The sequence below is a fragment of the Ascaphus truei genome, chromosome 3 (assembly GCF_040206685.1).
Source record: "Ascaphus truei isolate aAscTru1 chromosome 3, aAscTru1.hap1, whole genome shotgun sequence".
NCBI classification, from domain to species: Eukaryota; Metazoa; Chordata; class Amphibia; order Anura; family Ascaphidae; genus Ascaphus; species Ascaphus truei.
In genome coordinates, this window is record NC_134485.1 from 64,123,767 (window position 1) to 64,151,546 (window position 27,780).

General features: G+C 45.2%; 1 protein-coding gene across 1 annotated transcript in view; it reads right to left on the minus strand.

Moving 5' to 3' along the window:
- Positions 1–27,243, minus strand: part of PIGL (phosphatidylinositol glycan anchor biosynthesis class L) — a 108,678-nt gene extending 81,435 nt beyond the window's left edge. Inside the window, exons 1-2 of the mRNA XM_075594168.1 lie at positions 26,993–27,243; positions 22,169–22,268 (exon numbers count right to left, since the gene is read on the minus strand). Of these exons, the coding sequence (XP_075450283.1) occupies positions 22,169–22,268; positions 26,993–27,215 (323 nt within the window). The 5' untranslated portion in view covers positions 27,216–27,243. The remainder of the gene's footprint in view (positions 1–22,168; positions 22,269–26,992) is intronic.
- Positions 27,244–27,780: the final 537 nt, after the last annotated feature.

The window sequence follows — 27,780 nt, forward strand, 5'->3', positions numbered from 1 at the left end:
AGGTGAGTACTGGGCCCAGCCCCATTGAGGGGCGGTGCTTATACGAGGCGTGCGCTGTAGCAGTCACTGGGACCGCAGCCTAACCTTCTCCTTCGTGCCGGCAAGTGGTGTCACGTTGCCATGACAACGCGATGTCACGTAAATTTGTGATGTCATGCGGCGTCATGCTTTTATGACAATGGGACGCCCTGTGGCCCCGCTTTGGTGTCGCACAACGGCACAATGTCACGTCCAGTTGTCATGGCAACGCAACGTCTTTTAACGTCACGGCACACTGCAGTAAGACATTGCAAAGGAGAAGGTAAGAAGCCCGCACCAGTTCCCTGCTCCGAGTGGGTAAGTGTGGGGGTCTGTGAATATGTGGGTGAGAGTGTGAGTCAGCGAGTGTATGTGGGGGTCTGTGAATATGTGGGTGAGTGTGTGTGTGGGTCTGTGAATATGTGGGTGAGAGTGTGAGTCAGCGAGTGTGTGTGTGGGTCTGTGAATATGTGGATGAGAGTGTGAGTCAGCGAGTGTGTGTGTGGGTCTGTGAATATGTGGGTGAGAGTGTGAGTCAGCGAGTGTGTGTGTGGGTCTGTGAATATGTGGGTGAGAGTGTGAGTCAGCGAGTGTGTGTGTGGGTCTGTGAATATGTGGGTGAGAGTGTGAGTCTGCGAGTGTGTGTGTGGGTCTGTGAATATGTGGGTGAGAGTGCGAGTGTGTGTGTGTATGTGAGTCTGCGAATATGTGGGTGAGAGTGTGGACAAGAGTATGTGCGTGTGCGTGTGTGTAAGGGGGAGAGAGAAGAGACCAGGGAGAAGAGAGGGGGTGGGAGATAAATCAATAAATCAATCAATAATACATCATAATTGGGGATGCTATCAGACAAATACCATTATAATATTTATTGTTGTGATCTCATTTGTTTTAGAAATCATTTTTTTAATGTGTCCCGGTTTTTACTTTTGGAAATCTGGTCACCCTATATATAAATATGTTCTACAGTGGTAATATTGTGTATTTTTATCACCTACTCTAGGTTGGCTACTCTTACCTTCCCTATGTATATAGTGGCCATTATACATAGGCATGCCTACGCTTCATGCCAATAAAAATGGGGGATATTTTGTGGCAGCATCCCGATACTGCCAGGTATCAGAGTTTAGTAAATAGCATGCGAATATGTAATTTGGTGTTAACGATGAACTAATTTGCATGCTGATTGGCATATGTTGCGTTGCAAATAAAGCCAACATAACGCTGTGGTTTAAAGCCCCTTTATCACTGCTTTACCGCTGACAATATGGTAAGTCGATAAATACAATTGGGAGTTGAACACTGATAACAGCAATCTTTTCATCTATGGACCGTCAGTGAATCTAGGCCTATGTTTACTGCTGTCCTGTGCAGGACGAGTGAGGGGCCTAGAGGATGTTGTATTTCCCTGCAGAGAATATACATTGCTGAGGTTAGACGATTTATGTCAGAGGGTTATGAGATGACACGGTTTCCAGGAATCGCTGGCAGCGTTGCACTGCTATGAGGCCATGTTGGCTTAGCTTGCAAGGAAAATACAATTACAGTCTAAATAACGAAAAGAGATAGTGGAAGAAATAACTGGAGCAGAAAAACGACACAGAGAGGGAAAGGGGGAGAGTATGAGATGAAGAAAGATAAGAGTAGACAGACTCTAGGTTGGTTTGGTAGATTATAAGACATTCCTATTGAATTTACTGAGAAGCTGGGTAGCACAACCCTAATGTTGCATTAACTTATATTCCTTTTGAATGGAAGTCAATGTCTTGTTAACCATGTGCTGCCCAGTTTTTCACTGCATTTAAATAAGGGTCAAATAGTAGGGGGAGCGAGAAGCACCAGTAGAGGGAGAGCTACTAGAGACATAGTGGGAAAGGTACTACAATGATCTCAGTCTCCAGAGGTGAGCATCTCAGGTAGTACAGTAGTAATAATAATAATTAAAAGATAAAAAAATGTTGGGGGGTATTGCTGCTTTAAAAGGTTGTATACAAAGAACCGAGAAGACAGTGTGTGCCAATACAATATATTCTATGGGCATGGTCCACTTATGATGCAAAGTGGCCCTAAGCGTGTTGAAAATACACAATGCAGAATGTGCAGAACATGATGTGTCGAGCACACGCATTTTAAGTGAAACTTCTTTGTCTTTTGTCACTATTTTGTTACAGAAATTGTATTTGTGTTGGTGATGTTTTTAATTAAAAATCAAAATACAATTTTATTGACAAAAAGCAAACAAATTTGACTTAGAACGCGTGTGCTCGGCACCCCCCCTGTATTAGCTATCTGCACTTTCTGAATTCCTCGTGTGTGTGTATGTGTAACAGTGTGTGTGTGTCACTAACGCCTGCCGAGCTCCAGAGGGCTCTGCGCATGCTCGCCTGAGACCGGCCTTAGTATTCTTCTGCGCATGCGCAAATCAGAACTTCTGTGCATGCGTGGAGGGGGGTGGCTCTCGCTGGCTGTGGTCAGAGCCTCTGCACATGCGTTGCACATGTGCTGGCTGTGGTCAGAGCCTCTGCGCATGCGTTGCGCATGTGCTGGCTATGATCAGAGCCTATGCGCATGCATGGAGGGGGACGGATGTCCTTGTGAATGTGTATGTGATGGCGCCGCTGATGTATGCGCAGAGATGGACGCCTCAGCGCTTCTACTAATGGGCTCGGTCAGCGCTGGACGCCTCAGACCTTCTACTGATGGCCACAGACGACTGGAGGTAAGTGTTGGCCTCATCTGCCAGCACTGACGTCACTTCCATAACTTACTTCCGTCTCCTGGAAAACGGATTTGGTGACTGCAAAGAAGTTTCACTTCAAAAAAACGACAAAGAAGGCGAGAGCTAAAGGATACTAGAAATATTGGTGCATTCATTGTGACATTTTGTAGTTCTCTTCCTTTTTTATGCAGCATTGATGTGTTGTACATACAAATGCTGTATGCATAATAAGTCTTCCTACCCTGTAGAGTTTACAATTTAAATAATGTTGCCTAAGGCATACGAAAATGAAGTGACATGGCCAAGGTCACCAGGAGAGCTATAAAAATAGGTGCCATTCATTGCTGTATGTATGCATGTCTTTATTTATATAGCGCCATTAATGTACATAGCGCTTCCCAGTAGTAATACACGCGACAATCCTATAAATAACAAATAATACAAATAAAAGATCATGGGAAGAAGTGCTTCAGACATAAAAGTAACATTTAGGAAAAGGAGTCCCTGCTCCGAAGAGCTTACAATCTAATTGGTAGGTAGGAGGAACATACAGAGACAGTAGGAGGGAGTTCTGGTAAGTGCATCTGCAGGGGGCCAAGCTTTATGTATCATGTGTCTAGTGTTAGTCACGGAGCTACTCATATGCTTCTTTAAGCAAGTGTATCTTAAGGTGGGTCTTAAAGGTGGATAGAGAGGGTGCTAGTCGGGTATTGTTGTGATCTTCACATGCGCCACATAGTTACAGAACTCATACAAATACATTTATGGAATTAACACTTCCCATAGTGCTCCCATATTTAACCCAGGATAATGTTCCCATATTGCTCCCATATTTAACCCAGGATAACATTCCCATATTGCTCCTTTCCCCAGTGAATAATCATGTGCACGAATCTTATTCTGTATACTATGGTCATCTATCAAACCCTGCTGTGTCCCTACAGACAGGAGCCAGGACTTGTGTGTTTACAGCTGGAGCGGAGGCTGGAGCAGAGAGGCCCTGCCTTGAAAGGGCTGCGTTTGATAAATGATACAGAATCATTCACACACACACACATGGCCTGTGCACAGATTGTATTTTTCTAGGAGACTGTCCTGCTTCCCCCTTTCACCTCCCTCACCCTCTCCTGCCTCCCAGCCTTTTCTTTCTGAAACTAAAGAAAATGAATTATGTTTGAAGCAGGGAGAGAGAGAAAAAAAAAAGGGCCTTTAAAAAAAAAAAGGAGAGTCTTTTTCTATTCCCTGTCGAAGTCAAAAGTGCAAATATTCCACACAGACCAAAAGAAAAAAAAATCATTAATGAAAGGGTTGGATGAATAAGGAGACATAAATCAAAGGGTCTTTAAAGCAAAGTAAGCAAATGGCAATCAGGCTGTTTTCCCCAAACCCCCCCCCCACCCCCAAAAGTGCTACTACTACTAATAATAAAGACACATGGGCCCGTATTCCACACACAGAAGTGTTTTTCACCCCTCAGGGCCTTTGAAGGTGTTAAAAAAAGTTAAACCCACACAACGTTTCTTTATGTTCTGTAGATCTACACCAGGAGTGGGTAACTCCAGCCTACAAGGGCCACCACCAGGTCAGGTTTTCAGGATATCCCTGCTTCAGCACAGGTGGCTCAATCAGTGGCTCAGTCTTCCACCTGTGCTGTATCAAGAATATCCATAAAACCTGACCTCTTGGGAATTGGAGTTGCCCACCCCTGATCTATACTCTGTGTAATAATGTAATCTCTGTCGGGCATATTATTTTTGAATAATTTAACATAACATTCTCAGTCCACTTGAAAAAGAAACCTGCGAGATGTTGAAGGCTCCGTACACTGCTATTTCAACTATTAAGGACCCTAATGTTGTTTCCCTGTAGGTATCACAACCAACAAATATGAATTAATTGAGCTTACTTAATTAAATGCATCTTGCAATTTCACAGATCATTTCAGTTCTGTTATAAAATAACGTATTTTTTTTTAGAACTTTTATGGGATAAAAAGGTTTTAAAGTATTGTATGTCTTTATTTATATTGCGCCAAAAGTGTACTCAGCGCTGCACAAAGAATACAGTACAGGGAATTAAAATACATTAAGCGCAGCAAAATCAGACAATACGAAAGGAAATCCCTGCCCCGAAGAGCTTACAATCTAAGAGGTTTGAGGGGAAACTTACAGAGACAGCAGGTGATGGAATAAGTGCTGTAGATGGCAGTGCTTTGCCACAATGGGTGGTAGGAGTGACTGTCGGACAGTAGCCATGAGTGCATGCTGTTGGGATGCTTAACTTGTGGGGTGAGTTTTAAGGTTAGTCAGTATTAAATCAGAAGATTAACACCATTTACAGGGGAAGAGATGGCAAGGAGGCATTGGTGAGATCAGGTGTGTATGTCTTAGTTCAGGCTTAGGGGAGATCCCCAGCAGCAGGAAAGAGTAGATAGAGGGTGTGAATAGAGGATTTGTGTGGGTGTTTTTTATTGAGGGGTAAAGAAGTTGTTGGGAGGGAGGTGTATAAATAATGGTGCAGTGGGGAGTGGGGAAGTTGAAGAGAACAGAAACGCTGACAAAGGAGTGAGGAAACAGTCAGCAGACAAAGCAATAGGGAGGGCATAGTGAGATGCAGGAGGAGAGACTTCCCAGTTATTGGAGGCTAGGAAGAGTACAAAGAATCACAGCTTTTAGAAGTAAATGTTTATCATCATCATTTATATTTTAAGTAAAAGTGCGCCTCCACTTAAGCCGCAATTCTTTAGTCAGTTTAAGAACAAACTAAAATTATACACAGTTCATGTTTTTAGCTAGGAAAAGCCAGAAGGAAGAAGTAAGTCTTATACCGAGCCCGTAGCAGTGGTAAACTTGCTATACACCTGAGCTCTGGCGGTAGCAAGTTCCAGATCTCTGAAGCTGCACCAGAGAAGGTCCGCCCACTCAGTGTAGGTGGACCTCCCCCTGAGAACATGAGATCATAGCCAGTATCCATCACCAGTGTCCAATGACTCAAGGTTCATAGACGACAGGAGTGGACACAAACTCTGTAGCAGCCTTGGATAGAAAAACTCAGTCTTAACAACTAAGGCCAATTGGGCTCGCATGTTGAGACTCTGGTCACAGAGTATGCCGAGGTTCCGAACCTGGGACAAGGACAGCGTCCGCACACCATTGATTAGGAAGAGCTCACAAACCCCTTGTCCCTTACTCAGGCATCTTGCCAAATCTATAATCATTAGTTTCGTCTTGTCAGGGTTGAGCTTTGGCTAATTCATCTCCATCCATGCTGCCACCTTGTATAAGCAAGCACATGGGACCCCATAGCCACCTGCTGGGTGCAGCCCTGCAGGAACGAGGCAACCCATTGTAGTGCAGTCCCTCCAATACCAGTTAAGTCCCTCAAGCAGTGCAGCAGCACCCCATGATCAATGTCAAAGGCCTCTGAGAGGTCAATTATAAGGGCAGAAATACAGACCTTGTCCATGGCCATCAATAAATCCTTCACCACACAGACCATGCCAGACGGCATGGGATCGAAGCACCCTGCCCTTTCTGGATAATCTTCCAGCTGGGTGAAAACTACCCTCTTCAACACTTTCCCTACCACAGGAACGTTGTAGATTGGACAGTAGTTGGAGAGAACATCAACATCTAGACCCACTTTCTTCAACAAGGGACAAACCAGCACCTTTTTCAAGGCCATGGGCATCTCCCCTGCTGAGAGGGGTCTGTTGATGATCTCAAACTACAGAGCCACTGCATCAATGGTTTCTTTCAGGAACAATGATGGTCAGGGTCCAAGTCACACAAGTTAAAATTTAAAATATCCCTTTGTGTGTCTGTGTGCATGCGTGCGTAAACGCTTGTTGCCATTTTACTTGGAGACCTGTGAGTTTTTGGAAGCTCTTTGCAGTATACCATCACTTCTATAAAAGTCATGTTAATCGGCTAAAAGGTATCACAACCTGCAAAGAATCTTCATATTTCATGGGAACATAGGTTGAAACATGTTGCAAAAATAGAGGCAATAATGTTCAGAGGACAACTGGGTGATACAGTAAGCAGGCTGGTGGTGGAATGCATTAGGGCAATTACAACATAACCCTGTTCCCTCAGTTGCCCTGCATGGAAGTACAAGTCTCTTTCTGAAAGCCTGCCGGACAACATGCGGTTTTGAGAAAGGTACATGTGTAGGTCAACTCTTGTGCTGTTCTCAGATCGGCATAAGTGAACTAAATGGTTCAGAATGGGTCGATTGTAATTTGCGTTCACTCAACTTGTCTGCAACTATATCAGTGACTTTGTAATATGTTATGGCAATCACAATATCTGTTTTGAGACAATGTTAGAGTAATATGCTCAGAGATTCTAAATAGGCTCTATTCCTATGCTTTTAGCTTTTATTTCACTTGGGTTGACGTCACATAGATCTGGGTTTTGCGCCTTGTGTCCTAGCATCTTATACGAAGAAAAAGAAATGCAAGCTCCATAGCGTAACTCAATAAAACGATTTAATTAAGATAAAACGAGACAGTCACCAGGACTTGCACTTACAAGGGCAGAGTAAAACCTTGGGTGAAAAAAATCACTACCGAAGTGACGTCACCAATTCAAAGAGGAGAACGGTTCCGATGTCAGTGCACAGAAGGCAAGCTGCCGATTGCAGCTGAAGTAAACCCCAGTATAAAGCTGTCTCAGGTGGTATAGGACCGTAGATAGATTCCACGATATCTCGGTTTAGGTGGGCGAGTATGTGGCACATGTCCAAGGCAGCTGTTGGCGCTCATTCAAATTTGCCTCGCGCACTTGTCTCCGCCTCTCATTGGTGAACGACAATAACAACCCAACTTGTTTCGTCACACGAGTGACTTCATCAGGGGGTAATTAGCTGACTGCGATTGTAGGTTTAAATAGCCTCTGTTGCCCAGCAACGGACGAACAAAGGAACATAGGGCACAACGGGTTTTAGCAAATCAAACCCATTTATTGAGCCAACACTGTGTTCATCTGTTCAGGACTGAATGCAGGCTTTCGTGCAAACACTGGAGCACCGGTAATTGTATCATTATTTTTCTTCTGAGGTGTGCAGCATTTCAATAAAAAAATCAGTCACCAATAGTCACTGCAGTGATATTGTGATGTCGAGCTGCAGTTCGCTCCATAAAGATCACCTACTGGTTTTGGACTTCCTGTTTACATCATTACACTTCCACTGGAACTGGTTTGATGCACTGACTTTATTTATATATTAATGAGGATTGATATATTCGCATTGTGTATGTTAGTTTCTACTGGACATACAAGTATCACTTTCTACACCCCCCATGGCACATTGGTATTGTAATCCTTTATATTAGGGCACCAGTGCATCTTCACTACGTATTTATTTATTTAGCACACCTGTTTACCGCTACCATCTCTCCATTCATATATTTAAAAAGGCTTACAATTATTTAATTTGAAAAAATGTCTAGGATGGACTGCACTACAAAAACAGCTGTCTTTATCAGGAAGCTACTCCATTTCACTACTATCATCATTCAGCTCTCATACAGGGCAGATCTTACACCAATAAAACTGATGTCAGTGAAGGGGGCTAAAACGTATGTGTTGGACAGGAATTCTAAAATAAGAGCTCGGTCAGGCATTTCTGTGGAAAGTTGGAACTTGTCTATTTGTTGGCTGAATGAGATCTGCTGCTCAGAGTGGAATCTTTTTTTTTAATTTAGCGTTTCCAAGCAGAGGAGGACTGTATAAATATGGAAGTGGATCCCAGCAGAATTCTGCAGTGTGGTGTGGTCCAAGTTAACCCTGAAGGACACTTTACCTACCTCCTCCTTCACTGCTGGAGAGGATACATTTCCCTGAAAAACAGGAGATATATATACATACATATATACATACATACATACATACATATATACATACATACATACATATATATGCACATATAAATAAAAACAAAAAGGACCGATTAGCGCCAAGTGAAACTAAACAGTGTTAAAGTGCATAGAATATTAAGTGTAACCAATTAATGAATGGTGAACCTCCAATAAGGTGCAACTGCTAGTAGCAAATGAGAATACCAAAAATAAATAGTTGTGCTAAAATGTCATAGTGACTAACAAGTGTATACATAATGTAGGGACCTCGAATGGTCCTGCAAAAAATGAAATGTAACAATATGAAGACATAAGCAAGGAGCTGAGGATTACACAAAGTGAGAATGATATGGGAATCATAAAAGCATAACTGGAGTATGAGGCTGCTTCCTAAGGCTGCGTCCAGGGTCAGCGGTTAGGCGCTGACCCGTGCTGAGGCGTGCTGACGCTTCTCAGTGAGCCCCTGCAGCCGCAATGAGGGCGGCTTTAGCAGGGGCTCGCGCATGCTTCCGCATGCGTGCGGAAGCGTGTCTTTGAAAATTTTTAGATTTTCGCGCTCATTGGAGCGCAGGGCTGATCACGTGAGCGGTTTGCCCAATGAGGGCGAACCAGCTCCGTGATGTCACAGGCCCCCCCCTCCCGACACGCCCCCGGACCAAGGCCAGGGAAAGCACCCGCTTTCCCTCAGCCTCCGCGCGCCTCCGCACGGCTGCAGTCCTATGGACGTAGCCTAACGGGGACCAACCCGAATCAAAACTAAATAAAAAACACAAAAGGAAAGCGCACGCTCCAAAACAGAAAAAACTGGAACAAATGAATAATACACAGCATTTAATAATATGACCCAAAACCCCAAATGAAGGGTCAAAAACACAAGAACACAATAAAAAACAAGAGATGCAATACCGTGGAAGTCCAATGTGATCATGAGTGTGAACTGCACCACAGGGTGATAGAAATAATACAGTGCCAATCACAAGGCCAGTGTGGGAATCAATTCCATATAAAATCCCAATAATTGATGGAAATCCAGTTTAGCTCCGTGAAAATGTCAGAGTGACTGGGTATCCACAAAAGAACGTTATTTGTGGGCATGGGAATCAGTGATGCTGGAATGTATGGTCTTATAGGACAGTCCTTACCCAATATTTGGTATTAAATGGGACCTACACAGGAAAGCCTCAGCATCTGATCCAAATATTTTTTGGGAGTCAAATACCAATATGACTCCAGCACATAGCCAATTCCTTCTTTCCAGTATAGAATTTATCATCCGCCACAATTATTTTTTATTTGAGGACACCTTTTACCGTCAGACATGTGGAACGGCCATGGGTCCAGGTTTGCCCCCAGCTATGCAAATCTGTTTATGGGATTTTGGGAATAGCTGCATGTCTCGACAAATGCCAGGCTGAGGGTGGGCCTAGTCTACTATGGCCGTTACATCCATGATCTTATTTTTATTTGGGATGGCGAGGGAGGATATGTTTAGGAAAATTCTGGCCACATTTGTTTATTTATAAAATGTTTTACCAGGAAGCAATACATTGAGAGTTACCTCTCGTTTTCAAGTATGTCCTGGGCACAGTTATAATGACATAATACATGGTTACAATACATAAGTGAACAGGGTATACATTATATACAAGGCATTGCATGCACAGTTAGAGCTAATATATATTATAGGCGTATGTAACAGTTAAAGACCAAATTAAAATGTGAGACAGCTTTAGTTTTGAAAGAATTAAACTGGTGGTGGATGCGAACCACTCAAAGCTACATATGATGTGATGTCCTCCAATTGTCTTAATGCCTCCAGTTTGTTTTGGTGTACTGGTGGTGGTTCTGCTGGTGCGCATTCTCTCCCTCTCCCTTGGTTTAATTTTCTCTATATTTTTCTCACTCTTTTTTATTTATCATTTATTATTTTTTATTATTATTATTTTTCACACTTTCTTTCACCTTTTTTCCTTTATTGTTTCCTAGCCCCCCCCCCCCACTTTTTGTCCCTTGCTGCTTTCTTCTACCTTTCTTCCTTTTATTTATTTCAGTTATTAAATTCTCTCCTCCTCCCTCGGGCTACGCTCAGTGTGGGAGACGCATGGAGCCCAGGGGTTGTTACTGCGCACTCTATGGCGCCGCAACAGGGAGAGATCGAGGTTTTTTTTCTCCTCCGTGAGTGGTGCGCATGCGCACCGGTAGAGATCGACGTGTCAGTGACGCTGGCGGGTGCGTGCGCGCCCGGCACGCTCCCCCACTCCTTAGGCACGTTCCTTGGTCATATGAGCAGGGAAGCCTCTCACTGTCTCTGCGCAAGCGCGGGACAGCTCGGCTTCCTATCTTTTGGCCCAGGATTGCGTGTGGGAGGCGGGGGCTGCGTGGGGGCGCGTGCGCGCGCCTGACTGACCCCACACCAGTTTTTTATCAGACAGATCATGGGGAGGTTCCTGCATTTGCTCCAGGATTGGTAAGCCAATTACTTTTTAACCTTTAAATAGTGATGACAGGATGTGTATGCCTTGATAAAGTGCTCTGTGTAGCACGAAACATGTTGGTAGGGTAATGCCTTGCCCTTTTTTTCCATGACTATTAAACCCTTTTATGGATAACGCACTTTCCTCTTTTTAATTCCTCTTTTGGATAAATTTCGGTTGTGCTCTACCATTTCTCTCTTCTATTGCATTCTATCTTCACGGACGGAGGCACACCTTGAAGGTCTGAGGGGAACAACATGGACGCTGCAGCAGATTCGTGAGTTTGCCCTGCCTGCTACATGGTTGTATCATTCTACTAAGGGATCAGGGTATTATCTATTGGGGTGATTATTAGCTCTTGGGTTCCTGGATAACTTGAGTGCCATCTATGCTGGCTTACTAACTAGGATACCACACCCAGTACCCTCCCTACAATCAAGATACATCCCAGACCTCATACAGGATTTACCATCATTATTTCATCATAACCATGACTGTATACGGTTCTTAGCACCACGCATTATATTCCCGTTAATTTCTGATAACGCTGACAGAAATGATGCTCTCTTGACACCTCTTTCTAACGCCTCTTCCACATTGGCTAACCATATTCTCATGGCTCTGGAAAATGACACTATTGCTACAACAGGTTTGTAAGCAAGACCTGCTGCCAAAAGAGGATTTTCGTTGGACACTCAATCCTTTGATCCATCGTGTCGCGGAATGACACTGCATCATCCACTGGTAATGTGGTCTTTCTTGCAATACGAGTGATTCTAGCATCCACCTTTGGTGGATTTTCCCAATTCTTGACTTCTTTGTCAGAGAATTGACATCCTGGAAAACCTCTTTGGGATTATCAATTTTTTAATCAGGCCGACTCCATTCAGCCTCCATCATTTCTTCAGAGAATTGAGGAAGAACTTATCCTTTTTCCGGCGCTCATCTTCTGCATCATCCAGCTCCAGAACCTCTCGAATTGCTTTAAATCAATGGATCGACTAGATCCAAATTAAATTCTGACTCTTCATCTAACACTTTATGATCAGATTCCACCAAAGACCATTTTGCAGGTAGTGGGAGAGCCTTATATACCGATAGCAGTGCAATCGGTGCCACTGCACTGAGATCCGTGGTTACAGAGGCCCAGTGCTCTGCAGAGGGTCTCTGCAGAAGTGTTTCCTGTCCTACGGCACTGAGAAAGGAGCTAATCCCAATTGGTAGCCACAGCTATGTGGGGAATAGGAAAATATATATTTTATAATCACAAAAAGTGTTTTTTTTTTTTTTTTTTTTTTTTTTAGAAATTCAAGAAATATTTTTACATCAGTAGTTCTGTGAAATAGGAGACATTCTACTGCAGTGGTTGGAACAGGATGTTAAATGAAAGACCAGCTTAAAAACAGTCTTGCTGATGTAGCATGTTAACCATGTCACTGCCAGATGGGTCAGCAGCGCTTAGTTCTGTGAAAGGGTTAATGTTTCTAAAGTTCTTCATTCTTTTTTTTGTGCTGCTGGTGTTGTTGATGTTTCTTAAGAGGGTATACATTGGCTTTGTAGATTTGGTGGGCAGAAGTGAACAAGGTCCCCTATTTAATATACTGTGAAGATGTCTTCCCCGTGCTGGAGAAGAGTTCAGCGTCTTTCAAATAGCGCTAGGGAAGTGGCTTCACAGCATGTTGAATAAGGGTCTGAGTCTCACTGTATACTGTTGGCACCAGCAACAAAAAAAAGCTGGTAGTGCTTTCCCATGTAAAGAAAAGCAGGCTTGGTGATCACAAGTACATAAGGATACTTAGGGGGTGATGCTTTAAAGTGCATTAGTGCCGATCGGGCTCTAGTGCACGGAAACCCCATTGACTTGAATTGGCGTTTCCAGTGTGTTAGTGTTTGATCGGCACTAACGCACTTTAGACTATAACCCTTTTAAGTATTGCTATACATATATTGCTGCAGGTCATACAGTTTCACAAATAACCTATACATGCTCTTCATCTCTATTCTTTATTCCAAAGCCAGTATAACCAGCCTCACACTGATGAGACCTAAAATATCGAAAAGCTGTCTGTGAGTAGGTTTGCTGGCTTTGCACTTCTTTAACCAGGCAGTACTGAAAAGCTGTGTACGGCAGGCATAAATTTGTAGGGGTCCATGTTAAATGGATCAGAAAAAGGTGACTGCGTGCTCATTTGCATGTAATTTCCCAGAATCCCTAGTTGCAATGGAAGCACTGTATGCCAAGGCCGTGATTATACCAAAAAACGCCGGCGGCGTCACATAGGGCGAAGCTGCGCGGCGAAAAAACAAATTGCAGACTGCTGAAGAGACTTTCAAATTTGTTTCTGGCAGGCGACGGCCGTATCACGTGAGCGGTTCAGCCAATGAGGGCGAACCGCTCATAGACGCCTCCTTGTCTCCTCTCCTGTCTCCTCCACACTGCCTGCTCTCCTTGATCAAGATGCCGTTCAGCAGCAGCATGAGGGTCACTGGATCGTGCAGGTGCTCAGCGGCATCTGATATAAATCGTAGCCTTGGACATAGTAAGCGCGCGACGTCACGCACGCTTACCTGTCCTGCGATTGTTGGCCTGTAGTGTAGGAGAGGGAGCACATGATGGGGCGTGGCGGTGATGTCACGTGAGTGGTTTGCCCTCATTGGCTGAACCGCACACATGACCAGCCGTCGCGCTGAAAAATCTAATTTGTCTGCCCAAGTTTCTGCAGCGCCATCTCCTACATGCACGCTCACTATAGCCGTGCGCATTGACTGTAGCTATTTTGTATTAGACGCGAGTGACGTCACTCCCGCCGCCTCCCCTACTATGGCCGCAGCCTAAGAGAGAGTGTATAGAATGTATAACCATGTTCACCTAATGTACCCATGTATATGTCTTTATAACTCTGTACCCTGGTACATACAGAGTACTTGAAAACGAGAGGTAACTGTCAATGTATTACTTCCTGGTAAAACATGTTATAAATAATAATGGGGAAAAGGAGGGTTGCAGACCTGTCTGAGACATGCGAATGTGCTCACAAGTGATGTCTTTATTCCCTAAAAAATGTCCTGTCCCCCCTTCTTGTTTTATTTATCTCTTTTTGTATGTATACTTCAACAAAGCCAGCAAGTGACCTTTGGAAGCCATACACTAATAAATCCATCTGGTGGAGTCTGGCTGATAATGAATTCCTGGCTTCTCCTAGTGCAGCAAGGAGGTTATCTGGCAGCTTGACCCTGCAGTGAAAGGCATTACTGTTAGACTAGGAGAGCCGATTCCAAATCTATTTAACTTGTGCTGTTTGGGTCTCCTGCTGACAGTGGAGGATGGTCTGTGGGGAGAGCTGGTGGGGTGGATATAACCCTGTCTAGCACCAGTTCACACAGGCTCATCTGGGTTTAATGAAATCTGGCAGATTAAGAGGGCATTTCAGTTTAACCCAGCACATTAGCTTTTGCAGTGTACTGAAGCGAGACCGGGATTCATGCTCCCTCATAGCCTATTCTGACGCAAGCTATTACTGGATGAATATTTGGGGACATAGACATTGCCTCAAGCAAATCTGATGGTACAAAGAGCACATCATGTTTTTGGTTTAAAGCAGTCACATGGATGTACAGGTTAGCATGTCTCATCAGACAATTGAATCATGCTCCTCTGTAAACCGATTGGGGGAGGGGTGTGTGATGAAATACAGTAACCCTTTCCATGCCAGATTGACATACAATGCATTACAACACCCCCCCCCCCTCACCCTCCAAGCGTGAATCAAGGTACTAAGCGAATATGGCTCACAATGGGAATGGAAATGACTAACTTGAAGGCTTGAAAAACAAGTTTGAGAGAGCATGGGAACCGTTTGTATTTTGTGGCCTAGACTATCCGGTCCCCGTCTCATGTCCCGCTCCTCCTTTCGGAACCCAATTTTAACATTAAATCTTTTCATTAAAGAATAAAATAATATATATAAATATATATATATATTTTTTAAAACAACAGTTAAGGAGTGCTTTGTCTCAATGTTTAATAAAATGTACTTTTGTTGTTGTTAATACTCTGCCTCAAACCCTGATCCCGCTTAGCACAATATCTGCAAGACAGTTCACTCGGATTTAGAATACCTTTGTTACTACTTAAAACAGCCGTGGGATAATATATGTTACGTTTATTAGCTTTTCAAATAGTCCACAAACCCCAACTTTCAAACAGCAGCAGCGAGTCTCACAGAGCCCACCCACCACACACGCGGTTTCTTATAATAGGAGCGTACTAACACCAGCTACGAATAAAGCAGACAGTAATTCCAAGATTGCAGTCATTTTGGGCTGCGTTTTGGAGCATTTTTCGTCACCGGTGCCCCTATACTAGAGGCCAACAGCTGAGTTTTCCACCAATATTTAACTAAAATGAAAAATTGCTGAGGATTTGCAAAATTACGTAGGATGCAACGGGGAAAAGTAAAATCTTTATCTGTAAAGAAAAATTATTTTGTAACCTGAGGCAGCGAGTGAACTAAGGCCGTGCATATAGTGCCCCCGACGGGCGACGCGGGCCAAACACAAATGCATTGCCGCCGCCGCGTGCGCTTATAGTAAGCGCGACGCCAAATTTGGAAGCTGGCAATACTTGATTTGTCAAGGGCTGTCGCCTCATGTGACAGCCCCTGAACCAATCAAATGCCAGAAAGCCTGCGACGCCGCCGCAAAGCGAAATATAACTTTCGCTAGCGGCAACGGGTGACGTCACCCATCCCGTCGCGGGCACTGTACGCGCGGCCTAAAGCGTTACCTTGTCTGCTTTAAACTTTGGTGAGTGGAGGTGTTACAACCACAATCTATAAGAGGTGCCTAAATTGGGATTATGCTTGGGCGGAAAGCGTTTTCAGACTGCAAACTATCATTTGGATGGCCTAAGTATCAATGGACATATGTTTACGATTAGAACATTAGGACAGATGAATCACTTGCATGGAAGCTGTCAGCATAGATAAATGTGTCGAAATTCGCTTGGTCTGTATATTTTCAAAAATTTTAAAGAATTCAAAACATCGAGCAAAATTGTCCAAATTTCTCCCAAAAACTATATTGGCTGTTTATTTACGGCACAAAACACTGTCAAGCTGGTTTCATTTTTATATATATATATTTTGCTGGACTTCAATCTGATAATATATCGGGCGAGTGGATTTAACATCGTGGCGAGCTCCTATTGGCCCAAGCAGCATACGTTTGGTACTAGGTGGCGAGTAGATTTTTTTGTGATTTGTCAACCACTGTGTGTATATATATATATATGCAAATACAACTGTATGCTCATCTGTATGTCTTAGGCAGGTCTGCAACCCCGCCTTTCACCATTATCACCCAGCATACAGCACTTCCACTGCAGCAAGGGATTCTGGGAAATTACTATATATATATATATATATATATATATATATATATATATATATATATATATTTTTTTTTTTTTTTTTTTAATATTAACATTTTATGAATACCATCAGCGGCTGTTATTCGGACATGGAAAAATGTGATATTTCGCTGCAAATCTGAATTTTAGCGAAAAATTCCCCCATCTCTAGATGGCAGCAGACAGACATCACTTGGCTTATCTAGCCTACTCGTTGTTTGCCTGCGAAATATTCAGGCCCATATTTACTAAGCAGCGCTATTCCACAAGACACCTTACAGCCTGATCCCTTGAATGGGCCAGATGGCTACTGGTGCCATTCTGGAGTAGCACTGCTTAGTAAATATGGGCCCCAGTGCTTGTACCTCCAGCACAGATACGGGATTGCACCCAGAACAAAAGTAAATAGAGTGTATACGGTGAACATGTGAGGGAACCCTTCTACTTATCCATAAACACATCTGATGGTTAACCTTCACTTGGCAAAATACACAGACGAGTGAACATCTTTTAATCTGTTTAACACCTACTTTAAAAGGTTGTTTCATCAAATACATGTATAATCTGTGCAAGTGAAAGAAACACAATGACAAATATCACAGAATACACCATGCTTAGGCCAGCGAAACGGTTTCATAATACCAGTATGCAGGATATAAAGCCATTGTAAGAGACTTTGGTTGTTTGTTTTAGATTATTATGTTTGCAAAATATAAAACCAGTGGATAATTTTGCGAGTCATGTTATCAGGATAAAAACCAGGAAGGGTAGAGACATTTTGTCTAGTAATACAAAATGGGGCCCATTAAGTGCAAAAGCACCTTCAGGCAAGCACCAATGCTGCATGAACAATACAATCAGTGCAGTCAGTGAGAGTTTAAAAATAGCCATTTGAGAAATGTCCCCAGAGCGCAGTGGTGACAGGGACTCTGCCATGCACCGGCCAGGGCTGGACTCTCAGCTCAGGCTGCTGCTCAGTGGACTGGCAATAATGCTGAAGTAGCAGTCAATGCTGTGTGTGGAATATCTGGCAGTAAATACCTACTAGAACATTTTCCTAGACCAAGCAGGACATAGAGAAGAGGTCAACGTTGGGAACTAAACAATATTAAGCTTCCTGGTGTCAGTACTGTTTAAGGTGCAATTAAAACCCCACACAATATGAGTGTAGGACAGTATAACATTACCAGAAGGATTGCTATTTCCCCAAATAAAAATACCACGTGTGGGTACAGTTACACATCTCTGACAGGTCTGCAACCCTGTCTTTCCCCATTACCGCCGAACATACAATGCTTCCACTGCAGACAGGGATTCTGGGTAATGACATGCAAATAAGCACACACAGCGAGTCACTCTTTATCGTCTTATCGTATTTAATCTGTTTGCCCAACAAATAGCTAAACTCCCACCTTCCATGTTTGACAAGGCAGCAATAAATCGCTTCTACATTGACAAGGTCCATGGAATATAGAAGCATCAAACCTCGACACCAGAAGTGGCCCAAGTCCAGTCCTCAAGGGTCACCAAGAAGTCAGGTTTTAAGGATACCCCTGCTTCAGCACAGGTGGCTGTCATAATGACTGAGCCATCTGTGCAGAAGCAGGGATATCCCTTAAAACCTGACCTGTTGGTGGTCCCTGAGGACTGGGGTTGGTCAACCCTGGTGCACACAGCCAGATGGAATGTGCTGCAGGACCAAATGACAGTGGATTTAAGTCACTATTTAAAGGCCCTCCATTGTGTCACACAATTCTCTATCACTTTCATTGTGGTTTCAGAATGTTCACATACAGTATGTAAAGAAGTGGGTGATCTTCTAATGGACTGTATGATATGGATCAATGGTTTTTAAACCTCTCCTCAGTGCCTTGCGCTAGACCACTTTTGTTGACCAACCAATATTGTAATCATATGAAAATTTGGTGCATTAATCTATATGCAAATGTATTGGTTATTATTCCTCAAACTGGTGGGACTGGTTTTTCTCAGGGCGAGGTTTGAGAACCACTAACTTGGATGTAAAACTTTTTTTATTAGGGAGGAAGAGAAAATGCACTTTAAAAACTCCTTCATAATCTTTCCTTTGATTTGAAAATGTCTTTCAGGCAAAGGTCAAACTGCATTTATTCCTGCCCTTCCACATCCTGTTCCTGCCCTTCCACATCCTGTTCCTGCCCTTCCACATCCTGTTCCTGCCCTTCCACATCCTGTTCCTGCCCTTCCACATCCTGTTCCTGCCCTTCCACATCCTGTTCCTGCCCTTCCACATCCTGTTCCTGCCCTTCCACATCCTATTCCTGCCCTTCCACATCCTGTTCCTGCCCTTCCACATCCTGTTCCTGCCCTTCCACATCCTGTTCCTGCCCTTCCACATCCTGTTCCTGCCCTTCCACATCCTATTCCTGCCCTTCCACATCCTGTTCCTGCCCTTCCACATCCTGTTCCTGCCCTTCCACATCCTATTCCTGCCCTTCCACATCCTGTTCCTGCCCTTCCACATCCTGTTCCTGCCCTTCCACATCCTGTTCCTGCCCTTCCACATCCTGTTCCTGCCCTTCCACATCCTATTCCTGCCCTTCCACATCCTATTCCTGCCCTTCCACATCCTGTTCCCGACTTCCTATTCCTGCCCTTCCACATCCTGTTCCCGACTTCCTATTCCTGCCCTTCCACATCCTGTTCCCAACTTCCTATTCCTGCCCTTCCACATCCTATTCCTGACTTCCTATTCCTTAAGATCTTATTGGCAGGGTCATTTGCCTTAAAATCTGCACTTTATAATAGCTTGTTTTATCTCTCATAATGTTCTGTACTGTATACCTTAAACAGCTACATATAAACTTTCCGCTACCCATCCACGGAATGGGACATTTTGCCGCGACCCAATCACCGCCGGCATTTAGCCGCAGACGGACCGTCGCAGCCGATGCTCCTCTGGAATCCCCGCCGCTGGATGCTTCTAAGGTAAAATTTTATTACTGTTTAGGGTAGGAGTTTAATTTAAGGGTTTTAGAGGTTAGGGTAGGGCAGGCCTGCACAACTTGTAAAGTGAGAAGGGCCGAACTGCTCCAAAGAAAACTGATTTGGGCCGCACAGGTAAAATCATCATCATCATATTTCTCCCAGCACCCCTCATCATCATCCTCATATCTTCTCTCCCCCCCCCCCCACAGATCATCATCATATCATCCCCCCACAACCCAGATATGAGGGTGATGATGAGGGGTGCTGGGGGAGATATGGAGGATGGTCATACCAGATAGGGCCATAGAGTGCTTTCCTGGGGATCAAGACAACTGTTCCATTGCCCCCACCCCCCAGTGTCAGCAGCCTTTGCGAGACTCCCCCTCTCTCACCCCCATCTCTCCCCCTCACATATAATACTCCCCCTCCACATCACACACAGGCAGACACTGACCCGCACTGCCACTCTGCCACATTGACACTGCCACAGCGCCACACTAACTCTGACACACTGACACTGCCACTAGCTCTGAGGAGCAGCTGCAGGGGGGGGTGTGTCCTACCTTTCACTGTGGAGCATGGCTGGGGGGAGGAGGGATGAAGCCATCTTGGTCCCTGGCAGCAGGCACCTCACTTCCTGCTCTCACAAACAGGCTCCGCTGTCACTAACCCCGCCCCCACCCTCTGCAGTCAGACCCCGCCCCCACCCTCTGCAGTCAGACCCCGCCCCCACCCTCTGCAGTCAGACCCCGCCCCCACCCTCTGCAGTCAGACCCCGCCCCCACCCTCTGCAGTCAGACCCCGCCCCCACCCTCTGCAGTCAGACCGGCCTCAGCTCTGTTCCTTCTCTCCTCTCTGCCTGCAGGGGATCGCATCAAACTGCTGCCGATCCTTCCCTAATAGGCAGATGCCACCCCTCCTTCCCTAATAGGGGGGGAAGGAGGGGTGGCATCACGATGCTAGCGCTCTTTCAATGTGTCGGCAGAGCGGGCTCAGGAGGGGGTGGGGAGCGTGTCAAAATGCTGGCGCTCCTTCCCTCCTGTGTCTGCAGAGCGGGCTGGGGGGGAGTAGGGGGGCATCGCGGACCGCACAGGGAGTCCAGGCGGGCCGCATGCGGCCCGCATGTTGCGCAGGCCTGGGGTAGGGGTTTTTAGCGTTAGGACTTCGAGTAGGGGTTTTAGGGTAGGGGTTTTTAGGGTAAGATGTTAGGTTAGGGGGTTTTAGGCACTTATCTTAGCGGCAATGTGGTCGGCTGCAGCAGGTTCCGGCAGTGGGGCGAGTTGCGGCAAAGCACCAGCGGTCATTTGGTCCAAATGTCCTAGACCCATCCATGCTTTTTTTGGTCCTGTGAAACATGTCCTATTCTCACCAGTTATCTCCATAGGTCAGGTTTTCAGGATATCCCAGCTTCAGCGCAGGTGGCTCAGAACCACAAGTGCTGAAGTTGGGATATCCTGAAAACCTGACCTGATGGGAGGGTCTTGAGGACTGGCATTGAGGACCCGTTATCCAGTATTTTATGTAGAACTTATGAGGGACGAGTTACTTTTTCCTTATTAGAGCCCTCCTGTACTATATCCTCACCTGTATTTTAAATAAACGTACAGGTTATCCGATAAAAAGCTCCGGACATGGTTTGCGCAATGGTTGAAGACTTACCGCTCTTATTCACTTGAACAGCAAAAGCTACTACACTTATCAATATACTGTACTGTACACCAATTATTTGTGTAAGCAATGTCACAAGATCGCAAAATAATGCCTAAGAAACAATTTCTAGTTTTGTGTACAAATATGTTTATTGATTCAAATTGCATTTGATAGATTTCAAATGGAAAATAAAAGCCTAGCTCTCAGTGTAACAGTCCGAATAGCATGGGTAATACTGCTATTAAGGGGCTTGTAACTAAAATCGAAACAAAAGTGCTGCAAGGATTTCAACCCTGCAGTGGTCAGGGATCAATTTATAGCAAAAATAAGAAAATACACAACTGTGGCCACTTTAATAACACAACAAAAGACAAAAAATGCCCAATATTATATCCAATGTGACGGCATACATGGTTAAATACTTCAAGGTTAGTATTCTCATGAGTAAGGCTTTGCCTATAGTGCCGCTGACGGCGACATGACGGGTGACGTCACCCGCAAAAGTTATGTTTCGCCGGTCGGCGGCATCGCAGGATTCCCGCAATTTGATTTGTTCAAGGGCCGTCACGTGACGCGATGGCCCTTGAAAAATCAAATTTTGCCGGCGTCGGGTTTTTGCGACGGTGACGTCGCTCGTCGCGTGCACTATAAGCGCACGCAGCGGCAGCAATGTATTTTTTTTCGGGCGACATCGCATCGCTGGCACTATAAGCGCGGCCTAAGGGTCATTTAGTTAAACCCTTTGGCCAAAGCGTTAAAAGCCTGCAGCCGCGTCACAGCATGACAAGTATGCCGGTCCTAACACTACCTGTAAAGATTCTCATTTACCTCTGCAGTGGAGGGAGAATGGTCTTAATAAACCTGTACTGTACAGGTACATGGCAAAACCTGTTACTTCAAATGTGGTGGGTTCTGGGGTTAGAACTTGCAGGGGCTGTCTGTTCAACCATTTTAATAATACCTGTAAAAAGCAAATAGTTCAAGATTTAGACATGAACACGAAAGACTTATTAGAAACAGGCCATTCTGTATAATTCTCATGTATCGTAATCGTATGAAATCTTAGTTACCTGTGGTCAATAAGCGTAACATTGGAAGAAGGGATTCCTAATGCAGCACAGCTTTGAATCAGCTCTTTCCTACGAATCTCCCCTTGATTGTAGTAATTTCCTAAGAATAATAAATATATTAACCCCACAGGTTTTTTATTTATTTATTATTATTCCTGACCTTCATGTAGATCAGGAGTGGCCAACTCCAGTCCTCGAGGGCCACCAACAGGTCAGGTTTTCAGGATATCCCTGCTTCAGCACAGGTGGCTCAAATGACTGAGCCACCTGTGCCAAAGCAGGGATATGCTGAAAACCTGACCTGTTGGTGGCCCTTGAGGACTGCAGTAGGCCACCCCTGCTGTAGATAATTGGTAGCGTGTTTTCATACAAACAAAGCATATAGCATCACAGTGAAAGATAAACTACACAGAACGATTCTCACCGACGTACACTCTTCACAATAAAGAATGCCTACAATTGTTATTTAGAAATGTTTACCAATGTTTCAGGTGTTCATTTTATCCATAAATATAATCCCAAAGTTTGTAGCTCAAGTTAGGAAAAGATTTCCAGTAATTCGTTTTCATAACTATTCTAGCTTTTAACACGCTTCTTGACCGCAAACAGACGTCAAACAGAGTCTACATATTAGGGGAATATTTTTAATCAGAAATACTCCTTATATAATATAAACAATAAACATAATGTGAAAAAAGTGATAGCAAAAATGACAATCCTTGGAAATAGTGCAGCTCTGCAAAAACAAGACTTTTCCCAGCGGATTCAGCACAAGACGCCGAACCTCTCCTCCGACCAACCCAGCGTTCTGTGCTGTAGCAGTGAGAGCGCTCCGCTCTGCCCCAGGGTGGTCTCCACGCTTGCTTTATTTCTGTCTGATCGCCCGTTTATTCTGGATATCTACTGAAGGTGCTAAGACTCATCTAAAGTTGGTTACTACAAACCCCACTGCCTTATTATCTCAAACACGTAAGATACCCAAACCCCCGCCTCACATTATTAGAAGGGATTTAAACAGTGTTACACTATTTTCTCTTCTGCTGTTTTTTATTCCATGTACGCTTGGAGACATTTTGCGCACCGGATCATGTTTCTCTCTAATTATATTTTAAGCAGCCAGTTATTGTAGTATAAAGCAGGGGTGCGCAAGATTTTTCTGGGTTGGGCGCAGTGGTTGCAAAGGCCCCGCGCTCTTCCTACCTTGACTTCGGTGACTCGTTGTCAAATGACCCTGCAGGGTCATGTGACGTATCGCCATGGCGACGCACATCACGTGACCCCGTGCGTTATTTGATGCTAAATCTTAGGAGGGGGCGCGAGCACAGGGGCTGCCAGGCAGGGGGGGGGCGCAGCAAGATTGCGCACCCCTGATAAAGCATTGATTTGTTTAAAACAGAATATTTTGAAGTAGAGGAAGATTTTAAGTAGGAAATATGCTGACTTTTCCGCAATGATAAAAGAGCAAAGTTGTTGGAGAACCCGGGAAGTAAAAAACAAAAAGGATCAACATTTTCAGCACCTTGTCTTTATTTATTTTCTAAGAACTCAAGTTATATTTATAAAGCAAAACCTTAATTTCCTAAGGAAATGATTGTATGTCCATAAGCAGATATTGTCTTAGGCTACGCTTCTAGTGCCGGTGATGTCAGGCTGCGTTCGCTGGAATAATCAAATAGAGATGACTTCCAGCGATCACGACCAAGCCGTCGCTCCGTGCTTACTATAAGCGCACACGACGGCAGCAATGCATTTGTTTTGACGCAACGTTGCGTCACTGTCACTATAAGCGCAGCCTAAGTGCTGCATACATACAAAAGCAAGTCACTACATAGAGCATGAAATGTTTTGCCGAGAGGTTGAAGTCGCATTTACAGCAGTAATCTACACTCAGCAACACCGTTTACTTGTTTCTGTTTTGTAGAAAATGTAAAGGTTTTTTTTTCTTCCAACGGGGCTTCATGATCTTGTTGTCTTAGGCTGCGCTTCAAAACAAATGCATTGCCGCCGTCGCGTGCGCTTATAGTAAGCGCGGCGCAACGGCTTGGTCGCGATCGCTGGAAGTCATCTCAATTTGATTTTTCCAGCGACCGCAGCCTGACATCACTGTCATTGACGCCACTATAAGCGTAGCCTGTTTAGTTGTCTGGCTAGAGATAGAATCTGTTTATTTCCAGAAGAGTGAAATGAAGACTGACATCTTGCATATGGACACTGGGCTCCACAAACAAATAAACCCAGACGCAATTAAGTACTCATTAAATCATTAAAAAAGGCACCAAACGCCTACACCTAATCCATTAAAACATATTCATGTCATTAATTGACTTTAGTCTCACGTGAGATTGCACCCTTATAGGAACCAAGTAGGAAGATCATATATTGTATAAACGTCTGTTTTTGCATATTGTACTCACTGCATTCATATGGTAAATGATGTTGTATTTTTAGTAGGCGCTTAGGAACATGGACCGCTTTATTTTATCTACCAGTACATGTCCGCATTATTTATGTATATTTTGTTATCTTTCCCAGGCAGTGTACTTTGCGCAGGATTGGTTTATAAATGATGAAAAAAAAATAGTGACCTAGGACTGTCCTGCGTCACACACACACACACACACACACACACACACACACACACACACACACACACACACACACACACACACACGATTAGGACCAAAACCTAATATTGTAATAAAATAACTGACTTTAAAGAATGCAATGACATGGAAGCATGTGGTGCTTATAAAGCTGCACTCTGCATGTTCAACTAAATATAACATTGTTTAGTTGTTAGCACTCTTGATTTCCTGAACCATGAAAAGTAGTTTGTGGCATACTGTCCATTTAAATTACTACCGTGCAATTTTGGAATGGCTGTATTGTGGACAAATTATAGCATTTTACTAAAGGAGTATGAGCTACATGGCTGAGAGCTTCCACTGTATTAACGCTGACAGCAAGACTTGATTTGCAGTGGGTCTCACATATTTACACTCTCATAGGCCCATTATCCAAACTACTGTGAAGTCGTCTTCCCTGTGCTGGAGAACAGCTCAGCTACAATCAAGTGAATGGAACTAAACTCTTCTGTATTAGGCTGAGGACCCGCTCCGGTTGGCGGCGTGTGCGTCACTCACCTGCCCATGATGTCCTCTCGATCCGGCCCCAGTCCCTCCACACTGCAAGCGGGGTGCCCCCTTGTATCACCCCCCCCACCCCTCTCCTGCCGGACCCACACCCCCCTCTCCTCCGGATCAACAACCGCCTCCACCCCTCTCCCCGGGCTCAATGGCCGTGCCCCTGACCCGTTTTGGCCACACCCCAGCGCCACAAAAAGTTCACTGCAGACCGCAGTGCAGTGACTTGCACGCGCCGCCGGCAAGCAAGACGGCCGTGCGGGCGCGTGCAGCAGGTCCTCAGCCTAAGGCCGCGCGTATAGTGCCCGGGACGGGTGACATCAGCCGTCGCTGCTAACAAGTTATATTTCTCTTTGCGGCGGCGTCGCGGGCTTTCTGGCATTTGATTGGTTATGGGGCTGTCACATGAGGCGACAGCCCTTGAAAAATCAAATATTGCCAGCTTCCAAATTTGGCAACGCTCCGTCGCATTGTCGACGTCGCGCTAAATATAAGCGCACCCGGCGGCGGCAATGTATTTCTTTTTGGGCAACGACGCGTCGCTGTCACTATACGCACGGCCTAACAGGGAAGAAAGCTTCACAGAATATTAAATAGTAGCCATAGACTTCAATACAACCTTACTCTTAAAAAATCATATTTCCTTTAACCCTTTGGAGTTCCCGAAATCGTAGCTACTAAGTAATTGGATCTGGCACCCCGAATGCCTCACGGCATAGTAGCTATGTGTAAAAAAAAAAAAAAAGAAGCTCATTCTCTTAGGGTAAATCGAGTCTGGGCAGAACACGATCCATCATCAGTGATGGAGCGATCACGTGCCCACTACGGAGAGCCGTCGCAAGTGCTGGAGGGGCTGCGGCACGCCGGCGCTCAAAGGGTTAAAAGCCACGTTTATTGGTCCAGAACCCCCTCCCCCCCCCCAAAAAAAACTCACTTTTTGGGGCAATGGACCTCAACATTTTTGTTCTTATATAAATCGCTGACAGTGTGTGCACTGCTAAACGTGGAATTTTGCCGGCCATGCCCCGCAAAGCTTACACTAATTTTGGTGCCTGGAGCACAGAGAGATAGCGACTTGCCCATGAAACTGAATGAACCAGGTTCACTCCCTTCAAAGGCTGTGACACTGCCACTGAGTCACGGCTTCGTCCACTATGAGCAAGTTGTCTTAGGCTTATTTTTATAGTTCTTGCTGCTGCGCGCGCGTGCGACTGGTGTTGCGTGTGCACGTGGCGTGCACGTTTAGTTTGTAGGTTGCAAGCGGTGACGCGCGCGGTTAGGGGGCGTGACTGACATCACAGCGTTAGGCCACACTCTGATTGGTTTGCGGCGCGGCAGCAGCGAGCAAAAATACAATTTTATTGTAATTTCCCTGGTCTGCCGCGGCACCGCTCACGCCCATGCTCGCCCCTAGTATAGAAACGTCTGGCTAACACAGCCAATTCTTTGACGTGCTCACACTATATTACACGCCTCATTAACCCCTTCTGCGCAGCTCATCACAGACATCCCAATACTGAACAGCTCTGATCATTGAGATTTGGGAGGGGAATGTGGAGGTCTCTCCATCGTCCGCACACACGTGTTGTGACCGGGGGGAAGATGGAGAGCCCGGGGGATGGATGGAGAGCCCGGGGAGGAGCAGCCTCCCCTGATGATGCCCGGCTCCCCCTGTCCGTACCTGTGGAGCAGCAGAGCACAGAGAGCGGGCGCTGCTCCCGGAGCAGGCCGATGATGGCCGGCGCAAAGAACATGCACTCATCATCCGGGTGTGCGATCAGCAGCAGGGCCCCGGCCCGCCCCGGGAGGAGCCCCCCGCACCGGCTGCGCAGGGAGGCTCTCCATAGGCTGCACAGGACCCACAGCAGTACGGCGCCCCCCAACAACACCGCCGCCTCCAGCATCCCGGAAGGGACCGCACGCACAAAGCTCCGGTGGGAAACAAGCAACAGCAGAACTCAAACTTCCGCTTCCCCGCATGTCCTGGGGGGGGGGCCTCTAACACTGCCCATCAGCTCAGGGCCTGCGCTTTATTCACACTGCCTGTGCTATGTAGTGTCTGATTTATCATTGTGTTCATTGTTCTGTTGAGAAGCAGTTATCTAAATGAAGGTTTTATGCTGCGCTTATAGTGCCGGGGACAGCAAAGCTATGTCAAAAATAAATGCATTGTCGGCGCTTATAGTGCAGGCGACGGCGCAACCAAGTGACAGCGCTACCAAAAATCTGGTAGTCACTGTTATTTGATTTTCTTCAGCGACGATCTCCCCGTGCGGCCAATCAGAGAGCTTCTCTGTCCCTCTGCCTTCCCCCTTTATGACATCACTGGCCTTGTAGCCAGCGACGTCTCCTAAACTTGAATTACAACTATTGCAATGGCGACGGGTGACGTAATCGGTCGCGTCGCCGGCACTATAAGCGCAGCCTAATCCACACTGCTTGTGCTATGTAGTGTCTGATTCATAACTG